General features: G+C 44.9%; 1 protein-coding gene across 1 annotated transcript; it reads left to right on the top strand.

The window, feature by feature from the left end:
• The first annotated feature begins 709 nt into the window (after positions 1–709).
• On the top strand, positions 710–3,071 carry LOC128850295 (zinc finger and BTB domain-containing protein 5-like). Its single transcript, XM_054053322.1, is given in 2 exon segments — positions 710–2,386; positions 2,727–3,071. Coding segments are annotated over 2 exon segments (2,022 nt in total).
• Positions 3,072–27,306: the final 24,235 nt, after the last annotated feature.

Here is a 27,306-nt window from a genome sequence, read left to right as displayed (position 1 = left end):
AGCATGTCCATCTTGGAGCTGACTGATACTGGCTCTGTTGGGCATTGGGGCAGCTTCTGGCACCTTCACAGAAGCCACCTCTGAAGCCTCCCACTACCACACCCCTCCATATAAACCAAATACAAGGTTATATGTGTATCTGGAGTTCTGTATGCAAATTATGTTTGTAGTTCATGGTTGCACACACATGAAAATAATCACTGTATTTTAAAAGTTCCTATGCAGAAGGCACGTGAATGATTTTTTTTTGTGTTGCAACAGGTAGCAATTGGCTCCTTGTATACTCCTCATGATTAAGCTAGACCAGTTCAGATTAGAGTTAAAGCTCAAATTTTTCAGTATGAAGAACAATTTATAAAAGACTGTTGGCTCACTGTGATGGTTTACTGAAAAGGTGTTTTAGTTCGAACAGGAGTTAACAGGAACCATGTTGCATTATTCAGCTCACAGTAGAGCATGCTGTGACGTTCAATGTGGTGTTAGCTATAATACTATGTTAACTCTGTAACAGATTCTAGTTTGGAGGTTCTTTTCTTTGGTTTTTGTGCTCCTTCATAGGGTTACCAGCATAATATCAATGTGGTAGAGGGAAATTAGGGTAAGATTTTGGTCTTCTCTCTCTTAGTCATCATTTTTTTTTCTCTGTGATCTAAGTCAAACTTCATCCATTTTTAGCATTATAGCTTCTTCTGCTTTATTTTATAGAATCATGGATTTTCCAGGACACTTTGAGCAAGTCTTTCAGCAGCTAAACTAGCAGAGATTTCATGGCCAACTTTGTGACTGTGTCATTGTGGTGGGAAACAGGCATTTCAAAGCCCATCGCTCTGTTCTAGCAGCTTGTAGCACACACTTCCGAGCTCTCTTTACTGTAGCAGAGGGGGATCAAACTATGAACATGATTCAGCTAGACAGTGAAGTGGTGACAGCAGAAGCTTTTGCTGCCCTGATTGATATGATGTACACTTCTACACTAATGCTTGGGGAGAGCAATGTAATGGATGTCTTGCTGGCTGCTTCTCACCTGCATTTGAACTCTGGTGTTAAAGCCTGTAAACACTACCTTACTACCAGAACACTACCAGTGTCTCCACCTAGTGATAGAGTTCAGGAGCAAAATGCATGCATCCAAAGATCTTTTATGTTTCAGCAGCTTGGGTTGAGCATTGTGAGCTCTGCATTAAATTCCACTCAGTGCACAGAGGAACAACTAAATACCATGAGCTCATCGATGAGAAGTAACATAGAACAACATACTACCTTTCCTATCCGGTGTCTCCACAAGTGTAAACAGCCTTCTGATGATCGAGCCAGACAGCAAATCAGACCTACCATAGACGAGTCCATTTCAGATGTTACTCCAGAGAGCGGGCAGTCAGTAGTCCATTCACGAGAAGATTTTTTTTCACCAGATTCACTGAAGAATTTGGACAATTCTAAGGTTGATACTGTTATTGATAAACAAGAGGATAATACTATTATGTTTGATCAGTCTTTTGGTGCTCAAGGAGATGCTCAAGTACCCAGACAGTCAGACAACAGTGGAGGAAACATTTCACAGATATCCATCTCATTTCAGGTAATACAAGTGGAAACCAGTTTTGATCAGGAAGCTACTTCTGAAAAAAACAACTTCCCATGCAAAAACCCAGAGGTCAGTCTCAATGAAAAATAACACACGAGAGTGGTAGTTAAATCTGAGCCTTCGAGTTCCCCAGAGCCTCAAGATGAAGTGAGTGATGTCACTTCTCAAGCAGAAGGCAGTGAGTCTATTGAAGTGGAAGGAGGAGTGGTGAGCACAGGGAAGATAGAACTGAGTCCTGAAAGCAGTGATCATAGCTTTTCTGACCCACAGTCTAGTACTGATAGAGTGAGAGACATCCATATTATGGAAGTGTCAAAAAACCTGGAACACAAGTCCACTTTCAGTATCTCAGATTTTCTGAATAAAAGCAGAGGTGGTCACTTTGGTACAAATCAAAATAGCAATGATAACATTCCAAATACAACAAGGGACTTCAGAATGGATGGTGATGTCTCTTACCTATTGAGTCCAGAGTCTGGGCCTGCTAGTAGTCATTCCTCTGTTACAGTCTGTCACGTAGAGAATCCGTTCAGTGAGTCTGCAAACTCTCATTTTGTTAGACCAATGCAGGATGCAACAGGTCTTCCATGTGTACAGACTTCCAGATACAGGGCTGGAGAACAATTTGGTATGGATTTTCCAAGGTCAGGCTCGGGCCTGCATTCTTCATCAAGGACAGTGATAGGATCTGTAAGAGGTGGAGCTAGTAGCTTTCCTGTCTATTGTTGCATAGCCCCCAAAATGCCTATTGTGACCTCTGTCAGGAGCTCCCAGCTACAAGATAACACTTCCAGTGACGGAGTCGACGGGAGACAAGCACATCCGATGATGATCAACAAGTCTCAATTTATTGATACGATAGGCATGCTTTTATAATAGCAGTAATAAGGCTCATACATATTGCAAAAGTAAGGCTCATCATTGGTCTGATACAGAGTGTCAGCCCTGCCTCTATTGCTACATTCCTAGGATGTTTGTGGTTTTTCTAGGTCCTGTTTTTACACCCTGTTATCGCCTAACTTCTTGCTCAAGGAGACTGTGGCCTTGTACGAGGCTGCTATTATTTCACCAGCTGTATTTTCTCACGTCCCTTCTCCTCAAGCCACGTCTCTACAAAAACTCTCCACATTCCAGTTGCCAGCTGTTAATCAATGGGATCACTTTTGAAAATGGACATCCTTTACAACCTGGTCCACCACAGCTGACGAGGGCATCTGCAGATGTTCTTTCAAAATGTAAGAAGGCCCTATCTGAACATAATGTCTTGGTTGTTGAAGGTGCTCGTAAATATGCCTGTAAGATCTGCTGCAAGACTTTTTTGACCCTAACAGACTGTAAAAAGCACATTCGTGTGCATACAGGAGAAAAGCCTTATGCCTGTTTAAAGTGTGGCAAACGGTTCAGCCAGTCTAGCCATCTATATAAACATTCCAAAACAACCTGTCTGAGGTGGCAGAGCAGCAATCTACTTAGCACTTTACTTTAATCTTCTTTACTCCCTAGTCCCACGGGAATGCCAATACAAACTTTTTAGATTGGAGTACTTCAGGAACACCTAATGTTCTTCTGTTCAAGGCTGAAGGTTAAGAAGCTGCCCTTGTAAGATTAGGGAATGCTTGCATGTGATCGTGTTGCATTCACAAAAGTTGGTTCTGTAAATTAGTGATAATCCCTTATTTACCTCACAGGGGTATTGTGAGACTTAAAATACTGTTAATGAATTGCTTTGAGATCTTCAGAAGGAGGCACTGTAGACAGTTATTGTTTAATACATGTGGGTCTTGTGCTCACAGGGATGTAATCCCTAAAACCAAGTAGTTCCATTGTAGGGCAGACAGGTGAGGGTTGAGTGAGAATGTCACTAACTCCTAATTATGTTGGAGTAGCATGTTTCAAGAATGAAAATCTGAAGGGCAAATAATATTGGGGGGGGGGGCAGGATTTGTAAAATTCTCAAAGCATTTAAATAAATGACCCATAGCATAAGTTAAGCTGTGTATGAACAGCAATGAAAAGAGATCTTTACAGTAGCTAACACAGACTGCATAGTCTTAAAAGAAAACCAACCCTGGATGTATCATCTGCCATAAAATTATTTTAAATCTTAATTATTAAAGTAGTTCTGAATGCATTTTTTGCTGTTTTGCGGTAAAGGATAGAGTCCCATGACAAGTAAATTCTGGACTGTTAGATGTGGCATATGAACATTTTGAATACAGCAAGATCTGATTCTATGATTCTAGGATCCAGTTTGTTACACATTTTTTCTGTTAAAAATGAATTGAGCAATAAGTGAAATACTGTTTCTTGTTTGTACTATTCTTAGCAATATTTTAACCAATTTGTATTTCATATCATAGAATCATAGAATCACTAGGTTGGAAGGGACCCACAGGGTCATCGAGTCCAAACATTCCTAACAGTCCCTAAACCATGCCCCTCAGCAACTCATCCACCCGTCCTTTAAACACTTCCAGGGAAGGTGATTCAACCACCTCCCTGGGCAGCCTGTTCCAGTGCCCAATGACCCTTTCCGTGAAAATTTTTTCCTGATGTCCAGCCCTGAACCTCCCCTGGCGGAGCTTTAGGCCATTCCCTCTTGTCCTGTCCCCTGTCACTTGGGAGAAGAGGCCAGCTCCCTCCTCTCCACAATCTCCTTTCAGGTAGTTGTAGGGAGCAATAAGGTCTCCCCTCAGCCTCCTCTTCTCCAGGCTAAACAACACCAGCTCTCTCAGCCGCTCCTCATAAGACTTGTTCTCCAGCCCCCTCACCAGCTTCGTTGCTCTTCTCTGGACACACTCCAGACCCTCAACATCCTTCTTGTGGTGAGGGGCCCAGAAATGAACACAGTACTCAAGGTGAGGTCTCACCAGTGCTGAGTACAGAGGGAGAATAACCTCCCTGGACCTGCTGGTCACACCGTTTCTGATCCAAGCCAAGATGTCATTGGCCTTCTTGGCCAACTGGGCACACTGCTGGCTCATGTTCAGTCGGCTGTCAACCAACACCCCCAGGTCCTTCTCCTCTAGGCAGCTTTCTAGCCAGACTTCTGGTCTGTAGCACCACATAGGGTTGTTGTGCCCCAAGTGCAGGACCCGGCATTTGACCTTGTTAAACCTCATGCCATTGGCCTCGGCCCAGCGGTCCAGCCTCTTCAGATCCCTTTGCAGAGCCTCCCTACCCTCCAGCAGATCCACGCTTCCACCCAGCTTAGTGTCATCTGCAAACTTGATAAGGGTGCACTCAGTGCCTTCATCCAGGCCACTGATAGACATTGAACGGGACTGGACCCAGTACCGAGCCCTGGGGAACCCCACTTGTAACTGGCCCCCAGCTGGAGTTAACTCCATTTACCACCACTCTCTGGGCACAGCCATCCAACCAGTTTTCCACCCAGGAGAGTGTGTGTGCCTGTCCAGGCCAGAGGCAGGACAGTTTCTGAAGCAGAATGCTGTGAGAAACTGTGTCAAAGGCTTTACTGAAGTCCAAGAAGACTACATCCACAGCCTTTCCCTCATCCAGTAGTCGAGTCACTTGTCATAGAAGGTGATCAGGTTAGTTTGGCAAGATCTGCCTTTTGTGAACCCATGTTGACTGGGTCTTATTACCCAGTTCTCTTGCATGTGCTTCATGATAGCACTCAAGATCACCTGTTCCATGACTTTCCCCAGCACTGAGGTCAGACTGACAGGCCTGTAGTTCCCTGGATCCTCCCTGCAACCCTTCTTGTAGATGGGCACACCATCAGGCAGCCTCCAGTCTAGTGGAACTTGCCCAGTCAGCCAGGACCTCTAGAAGATAATGGAAAGGGGTTTGGAAAGGATATCCGCCAGCTCCTTTAATACTCTTGGGTGGATCCCATCCGGCCCCATAGACTTGTGGCTGTCTAGCTGGGCAAGCAAGTCTCTAACTGCCTCCTCTTGGATCATGGGAGCCTCATTCTGCTCCTCTAACTCCTGGGTTTGTACACAGAGGGAACAACTTTCCTTACTATTAAAGACTGAGGCAAAGAAGGCATTAAGTACCCCAGCCTTGTCCTCATCCTTTCTCACTCTTGTTCCTTCTGTATCTAATAGGGTCTGAATATTCTCCCTAGTCCTCCTTTTATTATTGATGTATTAGTAGAAAGATTTTTTATTATCTTTCTCCGACTTGGCCAATTTGACTTCCTGTTGGGCCGTAGGCCTCCTGATTTTTTCCCTGCACAATCTCACTTCCTCCCTGTAGTCCACCCAAGATGCCTGTCCCTTCTTCCAAAGCTCATAGACATTCCTCTTCTTTTTGATATCTCTCAAGATCTCCTTACTCAACCAAGCTGTTTTTTTCCCCCGCCGGCTCCTTTTCCAGAACAAAGGGACGGCTTGCTCTTGAGCTGCTAGGATTTCATTTTTGAAGAGCGCCCAGCGCTCTTGGGCTCCCTTGCCCTTAAGGACTGTCTCCCATGGGTCTTTGCCAACCAGCCTTCTGAACAGTCCAAAGTCTGCCCTCTGGAAGTTTAAGGTGACCATTCTGCTAGTCCTCTTCTTCATCTCACCTAGAACTGAAAACCCTATCATCTCATGATCGCTTTGTCCCAGGCATCCTCCAATCGCCACATCCCCCACAAGGCCTTCTCTATTCACAAACAGCAGGTCAAGGAGGGCACCCTCCCTTGTCGGCTCACTCACCAGTTGCGTGAGGAAGTTGTCTTCCAGGCACTCCAGGAACCTCCTAGACTGCTTCCTTTCTGCTGTATTGTACTTCCAGCAGATATCAGAAAGATTGAAGTCTCCCACAAGGACAAGAGGTTAGCGATCTAGAGACTATCCCCAGCTGTTTATAGAAGAGCTCATCATCTGCTTCTTCTTGGCTGGGTGGTCCATAACAGGCTTCCATCACAATATCTGCCTTTTTGTGGGCTCCCCTGATTTTAACCCACAGGCACTCAGTCCCTTCCTCACTGTAATTGAGCTCAAGGGTATCAAAGTACTCTCTAACACAGAGGGCTACCGCACCTCCTCTCCTACCCTTCCTGTCCCTCCTGAAGGGTTTATACCCCTCCATGTCTGCTCTCCAGATATATGAGTCATCCTCCACATTTCCGTGATGGCAACGGCATCTTAGTCACCTTGCCCTACAACAGCTTCTAACTCCTCCTTCTTATTGCCCATGCTGTGTGCATTGGTGTAAACGCACTTCAGCTGGGCTGGCAAACCTTCAGCCCTCATAAAGGGAATAGAGTTCATTCTCAATTGACTGGTCCTTGGAATAACTAACGCCACAGTGCCAGTTTCATCCTTACTGTTCCCAGGTGTAATCGCCCCCACTTGCTCTGTGGTGATGTACTGGCGGTCCTCTCCAGCACACCATCTCTCAGTCACTGGAGTCCCACTTCCAGGTTCACTCCCGACTAGTCTGGTCTTGTCCCCCTCCCCCTTCACATCTAGTTTAAAGCTCTATTTAAGAGCCTAGCTAGATTTTTAGTAAGGGCTGTAATCCCCCTAGGAGACAAGTGTGTCCCATCCCTAGTAAGAAAGCCTGGGGGTGCATGGGTTGCCCCATGATCATAGAACTCAAAGCCTCTCTTCCCACACCAGGCTCGGAGCCAGGCATTAATCAGCTGTTTCTCTTTGACTTCCTGCTCCTCATTCCTTAGCATTGGAATGGAACTAAACATTACTTGTGTCCCAGAGCCCACCATCATTCTCCCTAGAGTCCTGAAGTCTCTCTTAATGGCTTTCAGCTTTCTGCGCTGTACGTCATCATTGCCGATATGTTCAAATTTCATACACATGGAAGCCTTAAATGAACTTGTCTGTATCTACTTTGTTTTTTTTTAAATGAGAGATGATTTGTGGTAGCTTTTTTTACTGGGTTAAGATTTTTTACTCCAGATGCAAATAGTCAATCTAATTCACATTATTGTGTAAGCGTGCTACCATCTCCTCTTTTTATCTTCAGGTTTTAATCTCTTCCTCCATATACTTACTGTCCTTCCTAAATATAGATTGTTCCTCAGATCAATGTCAGGAATGAGCCTCTCTTGCCATATTTACTTCCCTGTGTCTCTTATGTCTGATTTCATTTACTTGTTTACCTTGTCCTATTTTTTTGTTGATATTTTGCAGTGGATTATTGACCAAACAAGTTCTTGTTGTGTGTTCAGTAAGCAGGTTGCATGTGTTATGCAATCACTTGTCAGTGGAAATTAGGCTTGTTCACCTGTGAACACAGAAATGTGATTTGTTTTGTTTTTAACCAAATTAAACCAAGTACATAGTACTGCTCATGCAAGCTTCCTGCCTTACACTGACTTTTTTATTTTTTTTTTTTTTTGCCAACTACAAGGACACACAGTATTTGATTAACATAGAAATAGACAGTAGTTGAACCATTATAAAGTCTTACAGGATTGTATTATCCAATCAGCATTTTGTGAGCCAATTTGAACCAGAAGAGTGAGATTGCAGCAGTTGTATATTGGGAAAATTTGCATAGAATCATTAAGGTTGGAAAAGACCTCTAAAGTCATTCAGTCCAAATGTCAGCCCAACACCACCGTGGCTACTAAACCATGTCCCAAAGTACCATGCCTACATGTTTTTTTAATACCTCCAGGGATGGTGACTCCACCAGTGCCCTGGGCAGCCTGTTCCAATGCTTGGCCACTCTTTAGGTAAAACACAGGCACCTGCCTGTATTTTTAAAAAGCTTAACCCAATGCTGAAGGTGCCTAATCTGGGGCCACAGTCCCCTGGGTTAGGCTTAAAGTAAGGTATTCTGATGCTGAACCTAAATATCTCATGTGCTGAGCCCATGGAAGCCATCTGTGTCGAGGCCAACAGAGCTGCTCAGATGGCAGCTTGCAGGGGTAAGGTAGAAGTGAACACATAAAAGCCAAATTTATTTTAATACAGATAATGAGGAAATCAGTCTTGACAAAGCTTTTTATGCTCAGTGACTTTGGCATCAAACCTTGTTGAACATATGTTAAATGCTTTGTGTTGCTTGATAGTGAGAATGGATTTATCTAGTGTCAGACAAGCTGGAAGAATCATATCTCTTCTCTCCATAATACCTTCCTTCTGTCTTAGAAATCAAGGTGTATTGTATTGGGTATATGTGTGATGGTGGATTAACCTTGACTGGCTGCCAGGTGCTTTCCAAGCCACTCTCTCACTGTCCTTCATCAGCAGGACAGAGAGAGAAAATAAGGTTGTAAAGCTCAAGGGTTGAGATAAGGACAGTGAGAGCACACTCAAATAACCATCATGGATGAAACAGACTCAATTTGAGGAAGATTAGTTTAACTTATTGCCAATTAAAAATAGAATAGGATAGTGAGAAACAAAAAACTAAACCCACCTTCGTCCTACCCCCACTTCTTTCCAGGATCAACTTTACTCCTTCATTCCAAACTCTTCTACCTCCTCCTCCCCAATAAGCACAGGGAAGATGTGGAGTGGGGTTGCAGTCAGTTCATAACACGTCGCCTCTCCTGCTCCTTCCTCCTCACACTGTTCCTCTGCTTTAGCATGAGATCCCTCCCATGGGTTACAGTCCTTCATGAACTGCTCTAATGTAGGCCCTTTCCATTGTTACAGTCCATCAGGAACACACTGCTCCAGTATGAGGTCACAAGTCCTGCCAGAAAAACTGTTCCTATGTGGGCTCCTATCCACAGGCTGCACTTTCTGCCAGAAGCTTGCTCCTGTGTGGGATCTCCATGGGATGCAGCTTCCTTCAGGGCACATCCACCTGCTCTGACATGGGGTCCTCTATGGGCTGCAGGGTGGATTTCTGCTCCACCATGAACCCCCATGGGCTGCAGGGGAATCTCTGCTTCAGTGCCTAGAGCATCTCCTCCCGCTCCTTCCCTGACCTTGGTGTCTGCAGGGTTGTTTCTCTCACTCCTTTTTCTCTGGCTGCTGCACAGCAGGTTTTTTTTTAACCCTTTCTTAGATATGTTATCCCAGAGGCGCTACCAGCATCACTGGCTCAGCTTTGGCCAGTGGCTAGTCCATCTTGGAGCTGGCTGGAACTGTCTCTTTCTGACATAGGAGCAACCCCTTATTTCTTCTTTCAGAGGCCACTCCTGCAGCTCTCCTGCCCCACCCTTGCTACCAAAATGTTGTCATGTAACCAAACACATGAAATAATTTAACTTGATTTAGACTAGGTGATAAAACTCATCTGCACACCCACAAATGAGTTGAAAGAGACAATGGTAGGAGGGGGAGCACAAATGATTCTCTGTCCTGCTGTCATGGTTTAACCACTCTATGCAGCTAAGTACCACATAGCTGCATGCTCACTCCTCCACCCAGCGGGATGGGGTAAAGAATTGGAAGGGTAAAAGAGAGAAAACTCATGGGCTGAGGAAAAGACATTTTAACAGGTGAAGCAAAAGCTGCACATGCAAGCAAAGCAAGGAATTAATTTGCTACTTCCCATTGGCAGACAGGTGTTCAGCCATTTCCATCACATGTAATGGTTACTTGGGAAGACAAATGTCATAACTGATTGTCTCCCACATCCTTCTTCCCCCACCTTTTTATTGCTGAGCATGACATCATATGGAATGGAATATCATAGAATCATGGAATCACAGAATGGTTTGGGTTGGACGAAACCTTAAAACCCATCCAGTTTCAGCACCCCTGCCTTGGGCAGGGATACCTCCCACTGGATCAGGTTGCTCAAAGCCCCATTCAACCTGGCCTTGAACACCTCCAGGGATGGGGCTTCCACGACTTCTCTGGGCAACCTGGTACAGTGCCTCACCACCCTCACAGGAAAAAAAGATTCTTCCTAATATCTAATCTCTATCTCCCCTCTTTCAGCTTAAAACCGTTCTCCCTTGTCCTGTCCCTGCACTCCCTGATCAAGAGCCCCTCCCCAGCTTTCCTGGAGCCCCCTTTAAGTACTGGAAGCTCCTCTAAGGTCTCTGTGGAGCCTTCTCTTCCTAGGCTAAACAAACCCAACTCTCTCAGCCTGTCCTTGTATGGGAGCTGCTCCAGCCATCTGATCATCTTTGTGGCCCTCCACTGGACTCACTCTAACAGATCCATGTCCCTTCTGTGCTGAGGACTCCAGAACTGAACACAGGATTCCAGGTGAGGCCTCACAAGAGCAGAGTAGAGGGGCAGAATCCCTTGACCTGCTGCACACACTTCTTTTGATGCAGCCCAGTATACGCATGTGCCACCTCTCAAGTCTGTCCAGGTCCCTCTGGATGGCATCCCTTCCCTCCAGAGTGTCGACCACACCACACAGATTGGTGTCCTCAGCAAACTTGATGAGAGTGCCTTCAATCCCACTGTCCATGTCTGTGACAAAGAAGTTAAACAACACTGGTCCCACTACCGCCCCCTGAGGAACACCACACGTTTCCAGTCTTTACATGGACATTGAGCCGTTGACCACAACTCTTTGAGTGCGACCTTCCAGACAATTCCTTATCTGCCAAGTGGTCCATCCGTCACATCCAATTTAGAGACAAGGATTTTGTGCAGGACGGTGTTAAATGCTTTGCACAAGTCGAGGCAGATGATATCAGTTACTCTTCCTTTATCTACAAATGCTGTATCCCCTTTCTGGAAGGCCACCAAATTTGTTCAGGCACAATTTGCCCTTAGTGGAGCCATGTTGGCTGTCACCGATCACCTCATTATTTTCCATGTGCCTCAGCAGAGTTTCCAGGAGGATCTGCTCCATGATCTTGCCAGGCACAGAGGTGAGACTGACTGACCTGGAGTTCCCTGGATTTTCCTCTTTTTCCCATTTTAAAAATGTGTGTTTCCCCTTTTCCACTCAGTGGAGACTTCACCAGACTGTCACAACTTCTCAGATATGATGGATAGGGGCTTAGCAACTTCATACGCCAGTTCCCTCAGGACCTGTGGGTGCATCTCATCAGGTCCCATAGACTTGTGCACCTTCAGGTTCCTTAGACCTCATCTTCTCCTACAGTGGGTGGTTCTTGGATCTCCCAGTCCCTGCCTTTGCATTCTGTGACTTGGGTGGTGTGGCTTGAGCCCTTGCCAGTGAAGAATGAAGCAAAAAAAGTCATTGAGTACCTCAGATCTCTCCATATCCTGAGCAACCAGGTCTCCTGTTTCCTTCCAGAGAGGGCCCACATTCTCCCTAGTCTTCCTTTTATCACTGACACACCTATAGAAGCTTTTCTTGATGTCCTTGACATCCTTGTCCAGATTTCATTCTGTCAGGGCTTTAGCTTTCCTAACCTGATCCCTGGCTGTTCAGACAATCTCTCTGTATTCCCCCCAGGCTACCTGCCCTTGCTTCCACCCTCTGCATCCTCTTTGAGTTTAAGTTTGTCCAGGCATTCCCTGTTCATCCATGCAGAGCTCCTGGTGTTTTTGCCTGACTTCTTCTTTGTTGGGATGCATCGCTCCTGAGCTTGGAGGGGGTGATCCTGGAATATTAACCAGCTTTCTTGGACTCCCCTGCCTTCCAGGGCTTTACCTCATGGTACACTACCAAGCAGGTTCCTGAAGAGGCCAAAGTCTGTTCTCCTGAAGTCCAGGGTAGTGAGCTTACTGCGCGTCTTCTTCGCTGCCCTAAGGATCTTGAACTCCACCAGTTCATGGTCACTGCAGCCAAGGCTTCCCTTGAGCTTCACATTCCCCACCGGCCTTTGTTGGTGAGAACAAGGTCCAGTATAGTACTTCTCCTCGTTGGCCCTTCTATCTCTTGGAGAAGGAAGTCATCATCAACACATTCCAGGAGCCTCCTGGATTGCTTGGATGCTACTGTGTTGTCTCTCCAACAGATATCAGGGTGATTGAAGTCCCCCATGAGGACTAGGGCTCACAAACATGAGGCTGCATCTATCTGTCTATAGAGGGCCTCATTTGCTCACTTCCTGGTCCAGTGGTCTGTAGCAGACCCCCACCATAATGTCTCCTGTCCCTGCTTTCCCTTTAATCCTGACCCACAGGCTCTTGGTCAGCTCCTCATCCATCCCCAGGTGGAGCTCCATGCACTCCAGCTGGTCATTGACATAGAGGACAACAACCTCTCCTCATCTCCCTTGCCTGTCCTTCCTAAAGAGCCTGTATCCTTCCATCCCAACACTCCAATCACATCCCTTCTGTCAGGTTGTTTCAGCTGTCCTGGCTGTGGCCCCTCCCAACTTCTTATGCACCCCCAGCATGCTTGCTGGTGGAGCAGTGTGACAAAATGAAAAGTCCTTGACCCAGTGTAAGCGCTTTTCAGCTGTAACTAAAACATGGGTGTGTTATCAACTGTTTTCAGCACACCCACATACCAGCTACTACAAGGAAAATTAACTCTATCCCAGCCCTAAGCAATGCACCTGGCTCCTCCCAGGCCTATCACACGAACTGTCAGGCCATCAAAGGCCCCTCTTCACAAGACCAGATGAGCACAGGGATGCACTATGATGGGCAGGACCTCAAATAAAGGACTCATGAGAGGGGGAACAACTTCACCCAGGCCCTCACAGGACTGTCCCAGCAGAGTCCGGGCATGAAACCCTGGATATCATGAATCACAAAGCATCATTGGGAGCAGCTATCCAGATCACTTTTTGGACTAAGAGGATTGCTGTCTAAGGGTGGACATATTGTGGGATGCAGGGGTAAAGCAGTATGGGATCGCACAGGACTTATTATGGAATGTTTAGGAGAGGAACCAAGAGCAAGACAAGGGAGGGGTTTTGTTGATTTGGGGAAGAACAAGAACAGAAAAATAGAGAGGTAAGGGGTTAAGAAGGGCCAGACTCATATAAATAGTGTACTGGTCAGTGAGATAGTCTGACTATGCCCTGTGCTTAATCAGCACAGTCTGTCCTATCTGTTCTTTGCCAAGATAATGCTGTATTGAATTCACTAGCTTGATTTGTGTTTCTTCTCTTAGATAGGGTCTCCTTATATTTAAAATCTAATCTTAGATTGTTTGGGGTCTGCTTATAAATACTCATGAAGTTGGTGGTCCAATTAAGTCTAGTCATCATACTGGTAAGAAATCATTTATGTCCACTAATATATCCTGGATACTCGGCTTTGGTTTTACCTGCTATGCTCTGGGTGCTATTCCAAGCTAAATTTAACTGGGCTGATTAATTTTTTAAGACTATAACCCAGCACGTTTGCCCTATATATGGTAATACATTTCCCTTCAATTTCCCAATGTATCGCTACTTCAATTTTGACTGCCTTGTCTACTTGTTCATTTTTTTCACGTTCTTCAGTGATGCAGCTTTTGGGTGTGTGAGTAACTACATGTGGTACCTTTATAGTAATGTTTTCTACCTGGGTAGCAATGTTTTGTCACAATTCATCAGCCCAGATAAGTTTACCCATGCACTTCCAATTGGTCTTCTGCCATTACTGTAGCCACCCCCATGGAGCATTTTACACCATCCATGAATCAGTAAAGAGATGAAGTACTGGATGCTTTTCTCATTGAGCAGTCTCTAAGGCTAGCTGGGTGACTTTCATTTCTGCAAACCGAAATGCAAACCATTTCTGCAAACCACCTTCTCCTTCAGTGGCGTCAATGACTTGTGCTGTGGGAGTCAACACAGCAGCTTTCCACTTCTGATGGTTTCCTACAACATCCATCAGTAAACAAAGCATGCCTTTCATCTTCTGATAAATCATTATATGGTGGTGCCTCAGGCATGAGCCACCTCCTCAGGCAATGCTCCGAAATCTCTGCCTTCTGGCCAGTCCATGAATCTTCCAGGATTCCTGGGTGGTTGGGTTTCCCTAGTCGAGTTTGTTGAGTGATCAATGCTACCCACTTACTCCATGTGATGCTGGGTTGCATGATGTGTAGAGGGGATGTTTCCTTTGAACATCCAGTGCAGCACAGTCAGTCATGGTGCCAAGAGGAGCTGTGCTTCTGTACCAACGACTTCTGAAGCAGCTCAAATCCCCTCATATACTGCTAGTATCTCTTTTTCAATCAGCAAGTAGTGGGCTTCTGATCCTTGATACTCCCAGATCCAAAATCCTGGAGGCCAACCTCGGGTTTCTCCTGATATTTTCTTCCAGAGGCTCCAGGTAAGACCATGCTCCCCAGCTGCAGCGTAGAGCACATTTTGCACAGCTGGTCCTATGCAGACAGGCCCAAGGGCTATCACATGAGCTATCTCCGGTTCAACCTATTCAAAGGCTTGTTGTTGTTCAAGGCCTCACTCAAAACAATTTTTCTTTTGGGTTACTTGATAGAGAGGGCTCACAACCTGACTGTAACGTGAAATAGGCATTCTCCAGAAACCCACAAGGCCTAGGAAAGCTGATGGGGACATAGTTGCTACCTTGTTGATGACATCTATAGGGACATAACAATGTCCATCTGGCCATTTTACTCCCAAGAAATGGATCTTCTGTGCAGGTCCATCAACCTTGCTTCATTTTATGGTGAAACCAGCTTTCAGAAAAATCTGAATTTATCTTTTTCCCTTCTCAAACATCTCTTCTGCCTTGTTGCCCCACATGATGATGTCATCAACGTATTACAGAATCACAGAACCTTTTAGGTTGGAAAAGACCTTTAAGATCATCAAGTCCAATTGTAAATCTAACACTGCCAAGTCCGCCACTAAACCACGTCCCTAAGTGCCACATCTACCCATCTTTTAAATACTTCCAGCAATGGTGACTCAATCACCTCTCTGCAGTTCCAGAGTCCCCTCTGCCAGTGCTTGACAACCCCTTTGGTGAAGAAATTTTTCCTAATATCCAATCTGGACCTCCCCTGGCTCAACTTGAGGCCATTTCCTCTCATCCTATCACTTGTTACTTGGGAGAACAGGCCAACACCCACCTCACCACAGCCTCTTTTCAGGGAGTTGCAAAATGCAACAACGTCTCCTCTCAGCCTCCTTTACTCAAGGATAAACAACTCCAGTTCCCTCAGCCACTCCTCATAACACTTGTTCTCCTTACCCTTCACCACCTTTGTTGCTCTTCTCTGGACATGCTCCAGAGCCTCAACATCCTTCTTGTAGTGAGGGGCCCAGAACTCAACATAGGATTCGAGGTGCGGTCTCACCAGTGCCAAGTAAAGGGGCACAATCACTTCCCTGGACCTGCTGGCCACGCCATTTCTGATCCAAGCCAAGATGCCATTGGCCTTCTTGGCCACCTGGGCACATTGCTGGCTCATGTTCAGTCGGCTATCAATCAACACCCCCAGGTCCTTCTCCTCCAGGCAGCTTTCTAGCCACTCTCCCCCTAGTCTGTAGCACTGCACAGGGTTGCTGTGCCCCAAGTGCAGGACCCGGCATTTGGTCTTGTTAAATTTCATGCCATTGGTCTCAGCCCATCAGTCCAGCTTGTTCAGATCCCTTTGGAGAGCCTCCCTACTCTCAGGAAGATTGACACTTCCTCCCATCTTAGTGTCATCTACAAACTTGCTAAGGGTACACTCAATGCCTTCATCCAGGTCATTGATAGAGACACTGAACAGGGCTGGACCCAGCACTGAGCCCTGGGGGACACCACTTGTGACTGGCCTCCAGCTGGAGTTAACTCCGTTGACCACAGCTCTTTGGGCCCCGCAAATATAATATAATGACACAAATAACCATAAAGGAGGAACCTATCCAAGGACATAATCTGTGCAACATGCTGTGGGAAAATCTATTTAGGGTCTGTCCAATACTGCACAGAAACAGTATTTTCAGCATCCGAAAGTACCTAAGATTTACTCACTGTCTATATTTCTCTTTGTATGCTATCTTATTATAACAGCTGTTTTATTAAGCTATTTATTGTCAGGTCTTTCTTACTGAGATCTAGAAAGAGTCCTGCACCATCTCTCTGTCTCTCAGTCTCATACTGCTCCTCCCCTGGTGCAGAACACACCTCTCTCTCTCACTTTCTAGCATCTTCCTTGTTTTCACTGTACATTACCCTCAGTCCCTCCCAATTCCTTTGGTAAGGTGATGGAAGGTGCAGGAAGTTGGGAACAGTGCATAATGGTTTCTTTCTGTCACACTATGCTTCTTAGTTGTTTTCCTCCACTGAACCTTGCTTCTTACTGCTCATCTGTGCCAGGATAGTTTCCTGCACAGGCTTCAGTCCCTTCAGGGCTGTACCTGCTCTGGCATGGATCCTCGCGTGAGCCAGCACAGGCAGGATGTAGGAACAACCATGGATGAAATGCAAAGAGTAAATTTATTTTTGTTACTTCACCAACTGGGGGAATCTTAAAGCAGCACCAAGGTAGAGGCACATTATCAAGGGTGCAGACACTGCAGAGCTCGGTCCATGCTAGACAATCGCTGAACCTGCTGGTTTAGATTCACACAGGTGTAGTTTTCCACTCTGCTTTGATCTTTCCTGTAGCAGGGCAGGAATCTCAAGCATGATTAATAGAGTGCCTCTAAGTCTATCACAGGCCTATGTTATCTGAACACAGATGTTATATTTGTCCAACACACAAGGCTAAACAACAATTAGTATGATATATGTAGTTCTCTACACCTCAACTGTAGGTCACGTGAGTGTGTATATAATCCTCTTTGCCAATCTTCCATTATTTTCCCACAATCCTCCATGGCCTACATTCTCCTCAGAGTTGTACCTCCTCTGGCATGGAGTGCCTCCTTCCAAAAGTGCATCTCCAGCTGCGCCCCAACAATGGCTCCTTCTACATGCAAGTAAAATTCCAATTTGCCTTTGTTATACTTGTACATGTGCAAACTGTTTCCAGTTTGCCTTTGTTGTGCACCCCTTGGGTGATGTTTCCCCATACTACAATGTCATCAATGTGCTGTAAGTGATCTGGGGCACTGGCCTCCTCCAAAACCTTTTGTATAAGTCTGTGACAGAAGGTGGGGCTGTGCTTCCATCCTTGTGGGAGATGGTTCCAAGAGTACTGTACTCCTCACCAGGCAAACATGAATTGCAGTTTACACTCGGGTATCAGGGGAATTGAGAAAATGGAACTGGCTATGTCAGCCGTTGCATACCAGGCAGCACTCTTGAAGTTCATAGTGTATGTAGCTCTAGCCTTTGTAGTGCTGCTGTGCTCAAAGGTGGTGTTACCTTATTCACACCTCAGTAGTTTGTGGTTAATCTCCAGTCCCCATTTGGTTTTTGCACTGGTCAGATGGAGCTTTTGAAGGGTGGATGGGTTCAAGCAACCATTCCTTGACTTTCCAGCTCTTTGATACAACTGTGTATGGGACCAAGGGAATCTCTGTTGGTTCAGTGCTATCCAGGTGCAACTGGCACCAATTGAGGTGACAATTGTAGTAGTCCTACTACTCACTGTCCTTTTAAGATACTAGGTGGTTGAGATATCAAAGGCATGTCCTCGTTCATTTCTCTAGTGGTGATTGCCAAATGCCCATTGATTGTCTTGTGAGTCCTTAAAATATTCATTCCTTAAAAAGTCAATGCCCAAGATGTAAGGAGCACCCTGTCTCACCATCACTTCACTGGGTTTCCAGTTTCCTTTAGTAAGAGTGAGTTTGACTTTTACTATGTGCAGTTTCCACTGGCTGCTGGTGACTCCTTTGATGATGACTGGCATCTTTCTACTGAGGGTGGAAGGGAGGAGGGTACATTGGGCTCCTGTGTACATCAGGGCTTGATGTTTGACGGATCAGTGTGTCAGGCCACCAGACCCACTTAGTCCAGTAAGTCCTGTTATCTGCTATCCTCTGTAACATCTTCATCATCCCTTTCCCCTACTTGGATGGGGACAGGGCTTCCCTATGGGACATTTATCAAAGTCAGTTCTTGCAGGAAAGGAGAGTAGGAGGAATTCTCTGCTGATGGTGTGAGGCCTTTCTCAGCCTGCTGTGGCTTGGCAGATGGCCTTAGTTGCTTCTGGTGTTCTCCTACTAGGGTGGTCAGCTCCTTGATGCTTCTGCTTTGCCACTGGACCATGCCCTCCCCCTGCTCGGGGGGTAGGGAGGGAGTTGGCAGCAGTCTCCCGTAGGTCACGGACTGTATTACCTACTTCCCCAAGTAAGGCCAGGAGAGTTGGTTCCAAGGCTCATCTCAGCCATGGTCCTGGCTAATCCGGGGGGGGGCACTGTGCACCTGTTATCTGTGTCAATCAAAGGTAGGCTGCTGTATAAGAATCTTTCTAGTAGCCAAAAAGTTTACAGGCATGCTGACACCTCTCAGACTATTAAACATCACTTAGAAGCAGGGCTTCTCCAAACAGGCACGTTCACATTTTAATAGGCCTAAATGGCCTGTAAAGAAAACATCTGGGTCCTGGTGTGGGACTGAAGGTATTTTGTGGAATCAAACCAAATGACCAAAAATGAATTAGAAAGCAGGTATGTTTATTATGTTCTCTATTCATGCCCATGTTCTATGTTCGGATGGATAGAGCACAGTTTTATCACGGCTTAATCCTAATGCAATGATGGGGTGGACTACATATATTGAAGCGTTACATATGGTAAACACAAAGGCTGTGGCTGTATTAATGATGGGGTCATAGGTAAAATTTACCAGAGTCTATCAGGATTGAAGCTTCCTCTCTAAGCCAGTGGCACTGTCCCAAACCACTTTCCGGATTTCGGTGGGGAAAGTACCTTCACCATCTTCTCTTTTAATTAAGGCGGCCACTGATTGCATCCATAATTGTTCCTGTATACAACTGAGGGCCAATGAAACGTTATCTTGGATAACACTGAGTGCATTTACTATTAATTCATGGTCTTGTTCCTCCACCTTTTCCCACTTTGGTAACACTTCTGATAACTGATTAGTTCCTAAAGCTAATAGAGAAGGTAGTCTTAACTTTGTTAAATCACTAGTTATGGTGGCCAATTTATTCATTAGTATTTCTGAGTCAATTCCATTCAGGATCCCCAATCCTGTCTGTAACACTCTGGTTGGGCCCCTTTGTGTTCTGCCCCTGAAGGGCACTTGCTCTCACAGCCGGATTGTCCAGCCCTCAAAGGATGTTTTCAGGAAATGAGAGCATGCTGGTTGAATTTCAGAAATATCAGTTTGCATTAGCAGTTCAACACATTTAAGAGACCATTCTGGGTTGAACAGCATTTGCTGTTGGCCTGTATTCCTGCTTATATACGGACCAATCTCATAAATTATGGGTTGCAACAGGCTTAGCTATAATATTTATTTTAAATTTGAATGAGAGCCCAATGGTATCATAGGCTGAAAGACAAACCACCTTAATGGTCTGTACTGATGTAAAATTATGCCAACAGTATAATTCATTGGAAATACAGGTCTTTGTATACTTATCTGTCGGCGTAGTTGAGATAGTAAATTGGGATGCCTTTTTATGGATAGTCCTATTAACCATTTGGCATCCTACTTTGATTTCTCCTCCTACAGTCCCCTGAAGTTGCTGAATCCCCTGTTCTCTATCCACATTCCATTCTTGCCTCACATATACTTGATTTTCATGCATAACCACAGTTGATAGATTTAAACCCTTTCAATCAGAATATTTCCCAGGGCTCCAGTATACCAAATAAAAGCTTGAGATCAAGGCCACTCAGTATTCTTTTGGCTAGAGCTGCCTTTCCCTCCCTGGATTATAATTATAATCATGAAAAAAAGAATTTTCCTGGTTGGACTTGCGTGACCCTCCATGGAGATTTATGTGCCTTTTTCACTCGGGTGCGATGGATCCATGCACTCTGTTCCTTGATTTCAATTGCTGTGAATGAAGTAAGGAGCATCTGGAATGGTCCTTCTCACTGCAGTTCCAGAGTCCTCTCTGCAAGAGACTTTACATATACATAATCTCCAGGTTGTATGTTATGCACAGGTTCACCCAAACACCTACTTCACATCTCAACCTCATGTTTTTCAGTTTTTTGGGAGTTGTATGTCCAATGCCACTATGTAGGAGATCATGATTTCATATGCAAATAGTGACTGACCTATTGTACTACTTTTGAGATAAAATGTGGTCTCTTATCATGAGACATTGTTGTTGGAACCCAAAAGCATGGTATTATCTCCTATATTACTGTACTTGTTATCTCCTTGTTCAAGTAGGGAATGCCTCTGGCCAACCTGAAAAGGTACCAGTTAATACTAATAAGTATCAGCATACACCTGTCTTGGGAGTTCCAAAAAATCAATCTGCCATTGTTGCCCAGGCTCATTGCCTCTTCCAATTTGGCCTATTTCTGGTTTGGGGTAATTTTGGGATTAGTCTGAAGGCAAAGGTCACACTGCTGAGCCACTTGTCTCACAATGGTGTATAAATTTCTAGCTGCAATCCCTTTAATTAGGTGTTTATATAAAGCTTCTGCCCCACCATGTCTCTTCCTGTGTTCTTCCCTCATCAAAGGCCATGTTAAATAAGGGGGAATGATTAGTTTCCTTTGTGGAGTTAGGACTCTTTACTATATGACCCTTCCGGGTCTATAATAAGTTTCTGATTATCTGATCTTCCTTGGTATATTCTGGCTTACCTTCTACGGAGATTTGCCTGTCAGGGATCAAAGCCCCTTTTGTTTTTACCTCACCTTTGGCTGCCAGTTTTGCCTCTCCCTGTCCACCAGCTCATTTCCTCTCCCCAATTCCAAATTCACTTTCTGGTGCGCCTTAATGTGCATGATTGTTGCTTTCTCAGGTAGCTGGACTGCTTCCAGCAGTCTCAGGATCCCTCTGCATGCTTGAAATTTTTGCCCTGGCATATCTTTTATTACTTAAGACATAGGTGTTTCCATCCGTGAACCAGCCCTCAGCGTCTTCCATGGGACTGTCTTTCAGGTCCAAATGGCTCAAGTGTGTGGCCTCGATGGTCTCTAAGCAGTCCTGGTGCACTGGTTCTCCTGTATTTCCACTGAGAAAAGAAGCTGGGTTGATGATGTTAATAATCACAATTCCCACATCATCATGTTCCACCGTTATAGCTTGGTATTTTAGGAACCTTTGTGGAGAATGTTAGTCCCCACCTTTCGCTTCCAGACACTAACACAGTCATTTTCTGGCCCAGAGTAAATCTTAGTGCCTCCTGGATTTTTAGCACTACGGCTGCAACTGCTCGTAAACAGCCAGGCCCTAGAGCAATCCCTTGCTTCTCCATGAGAGAAAAGGAAAAATGGCTTACTCACATCTTGAAGTCCTAAGGCTGAGGCCGACATCAGGGCTTTCTTCAGCTGTTCAAAGGTTTGCACAGCCTCTTTGCTCCATTGGAGGTATTTCTGTTTGGCAGTGGTTAGTGCATACAGGGGTTTAACAAGCAGTCCATAGTTACAGATCCATAGCTGACACCACCCGGTCATCCCCAAGAAACTTCATAACTCTTTCACTGTTTACAGTCTCAGGGTTTAGTATATTGCCTCTTTTCAGGCCTGTCCCAAAGTTCTTTGTCCAGCGCTGATTTCATAGCCCAAATAGATCACCTTGCGTTGCATTATTTGGGCCTTCTTTTAGACACCCACTATCCCCGGAGCCCCAAAAAGTTTCACAGACTCACCATCCAGGTCATGCAAGTGTTGTCTTGGTGGCAATCAGGGTATCATTTACATACTGCAACAGTCTCCCTTCCTCAGGTGGGGCTTCCAGGCCTCAAGATCCTTTGCAAGTTGATTACCAAATATCCAGGTGAGTTGAATTCTGTACCTGCTTTCAGGGTTTTCCATTCAAATGCAAATATTTTCTGGCTGGCTGGCTTCATGGAGAGGGAGGCAAAAGTAGGCATCCTTCAGGTCTAAAACAGTAAGCTAGGTTAGTTCAGGTATTAATACATTTAACAGGGTATATGGATTTGCCACCACCGGGTAAAGGTTTTGGTTATTTTATTTACAGCCTGTAAGTCCTGGGCACAACGATGGCCTATACCTCAGGGTATACCTCGTTTGTGATTTCTTTGCTGATTTTTCCTTCTGTGGGAACACTGACTAAGGATAAACCCATTCTTTGCATATACTGCTGGTCATTTACCTCCAGAGTAATCACTCCCTTTTCAAATTTGATTATTGCACCCATTGTATTCCCAGTTTATATCTTAGAAGTTCTCAAAAATATGCCTTTTCACTTTGGCCAGTTGCCCCTTTTATCACGATGTAGTCATTTCCTAGGAACATCAAAACTTGGTTCAAAATCAAATATGTTGCCTCTGTGTCAACTAAAATTCTACTTTCTTCTCCTCTTTCCCTGGCTTCATTATAACCAGTGGATCTGCTAGGGTGGATTCCTCAAGTCCCCGTCAGTGTTCCTTCACATGAGCCACTATTCCTTTTTTTCAGATTAGCCCCAAACCAGAAACCTAGTTGTTGTATTCCTACCCTTGACCCAGGATCCAGCGATGTGTTGCTGCACATTATATCCTTCAGTTGACTTTTAGGAATTCAGATGGTGATCTAAAGGGACCTTGTTTACTTGTTTGGGAATGGCCCTTTTCATTCCCTTTGAGATTTATTCCTGACATACCTGTAATTTTTCTACATGTTTAGATCTGTCTGGATCCCACATTGTGTCTTCGAGGGGAAAATACTCTTTCCAAATCCCCTACAGTTTTAAAATCAGTTTTGGTTTTGGGGTTTTTTTTTGCTTGTTTGTTTTCTCTCTTATTTTGTTTTGTTTTGGTTTGGTTTGGTTTTTTTTCTCTTTTTTAATCTCAGTCTTCTCAGAGAGGTGCCTGTAAAACTGTCAAAACAGACCTTTCCCTGATGCAGGGAGATACCGGGCTATCCGGGGGGTAAGGGTCCCATCCGAGTCCATATGCCATTCCTGTGATTGAGGGGGAGGCTTAAGCAAATCTGGTAAATCTTGTTCTGGTGTCTGGTGAATTTTATTTATTCTAGTGCACCCTTGCTCAATACTGCACATCACACAACATTGCCTCAGTTTACCTTTAAATTCTTTGTTATTTTCCCGCTCAAGGGCGAGTACCATAGGGTCCTGCGGCGGCAAAATCCCACAGTCCCTTTGCCACTCCAGATGGTTTCAGAGGGTGAAAACCACTTCATTCCACTTTCCTTCTCTCCTTAAAAACAACATTAGTTGCAAAACAGTACTGCTATCCTCTTCTTACTCATTGAGCCCCTGGCTCCCCCCGCCAATTCCTCCCAGTGCTGTAATATGCATCCAAAGGGGTAAGAGGAAATTCTTGCTCAGTTTTGCCCCCATTATACTACCTTCTGATTCTACCTTTCTCTAACCATTTAAACACTTATAGATGGCTTGTCTCTAAGTTCTCAGGGACTTCCCACAGACTAGCAAGAACAACAATTCCCGTCTACAGATTATAGACACTCAGGACAATAGAGTGATCCCAACCTAGCTGAATAGCACAATAAAACTTTATGACAGTCCGAACACCAAATCTGATCCGTTCCCGCAGCCTGCAGAATTCTGCCCCCCCCCCCCCCGTCCATGCAAACTTTTTTGCTTTTACACTTTCAAATTATTCTTTTTTCTCTCACACAGAACACTTAACTCACATTCTGGGAGGGGGAGGGTTAACTCACACAAACAGCACCTAACTCACATAACTTGCATACCAGGAAGGGGGAAAACGGAGGGGCACTCTCAGCCACTTCTCTGCTTCTCTGTTTTTTCTCCTTTTTACCTTCTTCTATACTAGGTATTTTAAAATTTCATCCTTTGCAGCCTTCCATTCCAAAGGTCCGAGGTAAATATACCCATTTGCTGGCTCAGTGGACGTTTGGAACTAAAAGGCTTCGGAGGTGCATTCCTAGGATCAAGACAAACAGGGCTTCTAAAGAATTTGCAAGTCTTTCAACATTTTGAGCTCAGTCCACCTCTGGCTCCTGCCTATGGAGGAAGAACGTCCCCCGGTAAGCTATCCCTCTCAATTCCGCTGGTACTCTGTTATACGTCAAACAATTCACAGAGTATACTTATAACACAAAACACACAACATATAACAGTGATCACTCGCTTTGTTCATCTCTGGCTGCTTCCTTCGCAGGAGAGCAGAACCCCAGATCGGAACTCCGCATTAGCTTTGCGCTCAATTGTGCATCTCGCGCTACCACGCACTCACATACAAACACTACACAACATATGAGAAATTAAAAATGAGCTCTTAGCGATGTTAAAATATACACGGTACCGATACTGAAGATTTGCAACAGATGTAGAAGATGGTAGCTATCTCATATACGACACTCCTGCTTCCTCAGCAAGGAGTACCCAATCCACAATAATATTATAATACTATAATAATATCCATAATACCATATATCCTCACCCAGTGTCAAACGTCTTACAAGAATCTTGGAATTATATTTTTCCCGGTGCTTTGCTATCAGAGCAGGGAGCACCCATACCATACCATACCACACTATACCATACCACACCATACCATACCAGTGAATTTGCTTTTTTTCTCAGGGGCAGGCAATATCACCTCCTCACCAAGTGCAAGAAAGGGATTTATATACCCTCTTATGGTTTTACAGGATCTTGGCAAAGTGATCCTCACTCTTTGTCATCACGTGAAGCATCCCATGCATGACTTACCGACTCTTCCCCTAGATCTCCTGCAGGTACATCCAAATTATCATACCATATCATACATAAATCACATACCTGGTCCGCCTGCTGATGGGCCGTCTCTCCCCCTGCAGCGATCGGGTAGAGATGGGATGTTGCTGTTGAGACATGACACGGTGATGTGGAAGCAAGTTTCTTTATTGAAGTTAAATGGCTGGCCAGCCCACGCCTGATCTTACACCTCTTATACCCTTTATTAACACACGCGTCTCCGCATGATTGGATTAGCTTATACATAAACAATCTGTGAATGGATGGTACTACTTTCGTGCACGGTCCTATATTGTCTGCCCACTTCCCGTCCCATGATCTCCTTCCGGGTGCAGTAAGCAGGGGTCCCCAGCCCGCTGTGGACCCCCACAATTCCCCCTTTTTGTATTTGTGCTAAAGAAAATTGACTGTTAAAGATTGCCTGTGTAGTCCGCTGCGGGGCCCTTCGCAGCAAACACACAATGCAGTGCAACATCGACAGCACAACTACAAACATACCCACTCTTGAAACAGGCAAGTAAAGCAGCATCAACATTTGACCGCACTGAGTAATATCGTAGGTGCATCTGAGAAGTATACAAGCATTGACTTGTACTCCATTCCTACTGATCCTAACAGCTCTAACTCGTGGTTCCGGTACATGACTTATACTCTATTTCTACTAATCCTAAAAGCTCTAACTCATGGTTCCGGTATATGATTTATACTCCAGTTGTTATGGCAGTTCTTTGATGTTAGCAAGGACTATCCATCACACTCATCTCTGGTTGTTTGATTCTCCACACGTGGCCTCCGTGGCTTATCCACAGCAGGGCGAACACAACGAGCAGGGTACCACCGAGGTCCTTCATCTGTGGAAACACAAGCATACCCTCAACCCCAAGTTAATAGCTTGCACGGGCCTGACCATTGACCACTTTGAAGGTCCTTCACTTGAACCTTCACTCCATCAGAGACAGCTGTGGTAGACTTCAAGAATTCAAAATGTCGAATCATTGGGGGATTCTGATGTTCCTCATTGATAGTTAAGACATTAAATACATACATCACCTTGTTCAGCCTTGCTTCAGGTGATTCCCCAGACATTCCTGCCTTTTGTTTTTGTAAAAGGCACTTAAGCGTACCATGGGCACATTCTGAGTAGTGGGGGAGTGAGGAATACCTGTAGCATGGCTGACACCCCAAGACTGTAAAAATGCTTTCACCCGCCCAGGAACACAAGAGGGACCATTATCAGTTTTAATTTATCGAGGAACACCACAGGTGGCAAAGGCTTTTTGCCAATGCCTAATAGCATCTTTTGCTGTTTCTCCAGCATGTGCAGTAGCAATAATGACAGAAGAAAAGGTATCAATTGATACATGTACATACTTTTGTTGGCCAAATTCCGTAATATGAGTTATATCAGTTTGCCAAATTTGTAGGGCCTGTAAGCCTCTAGGATTTACTCCATAGACTGTTGGAAAATGTTGGCCTTGACAATCAGGACATGAGGCAACGATAGATCGAGCTTTAGTAGTAGAAAGTTGAAACTGTCTCTTGAGTGCTCTGTGACCCTGGTGAAAAAATTGATGAGAAGCAATTGCTTGTTGCATAATGTTTGGTACTGGTCCTAATGCTACCGCAGATACTAATTGGTCAGCCCGGGCATTTCCTTCTGCTATAAAACCAGGTAAGTCAGTATGGCTTTTTATGTGTAGGATATAATAGGGTAAGCTGCATTTTTGTACGGTTTCCCACAGGAGCTTCATGACTCCAAACAACAGCTGGTTTGTCACTTGTCCAAGAACTGCTTTATCCAATCTCTGCACTAGGCCTGCAACATAAGCAGAGTCAGTTACCACATTTATGGCTTGTGGGAACTGTTGAAATGTCAATGTGACAAGTGGTAATTCCACCACTTGTGGGGATCCTTGTTGATGCTCAATTAAATGTTGCCAATTTTGGCCATCAAACCATGTAACAGCAGCTTTTCCTGTTTTCCCAGACCCATCTGTGAAAACTGTGGGTCCATCAGCAGGTGCTGTTTGGCTTAAGAGTTTCTGTGCGATAGAGATTTGAGTTCCCAGTTTGCGAAGTGGATGGGAAGGAAAATGATACGATATCTGGCCTGTAAAATTCAGGAGAGCAGCTTGAAGTGCAGAACTATTGGCAAGACACCATCCAAAATATTGAACTTGGAGAGGAATAACAATACATTCTGAATCTCGTGCCAATAGTTCCACACATGGTGTTCAAATTTTTATAATGAGTTGAGCTAACAGCTCA

The sequence above is a fragment of the Cuculus canorus genome, chromosome W (assembly GCF_017976375.1).
Source record: "Cuculus canorus isolate bCucCan1 chromosome W, bCucCan1.pri, whole genome shotgun sequence".
NCBI lineage: Eukaryota > Metazoa > Chordata > Aves > Cuculiformes > Cuculidae > Cuculus > Cuculus canorus.
This window is presented reverse-complemented; position numbering and strand designations above follow the sequence as displayed.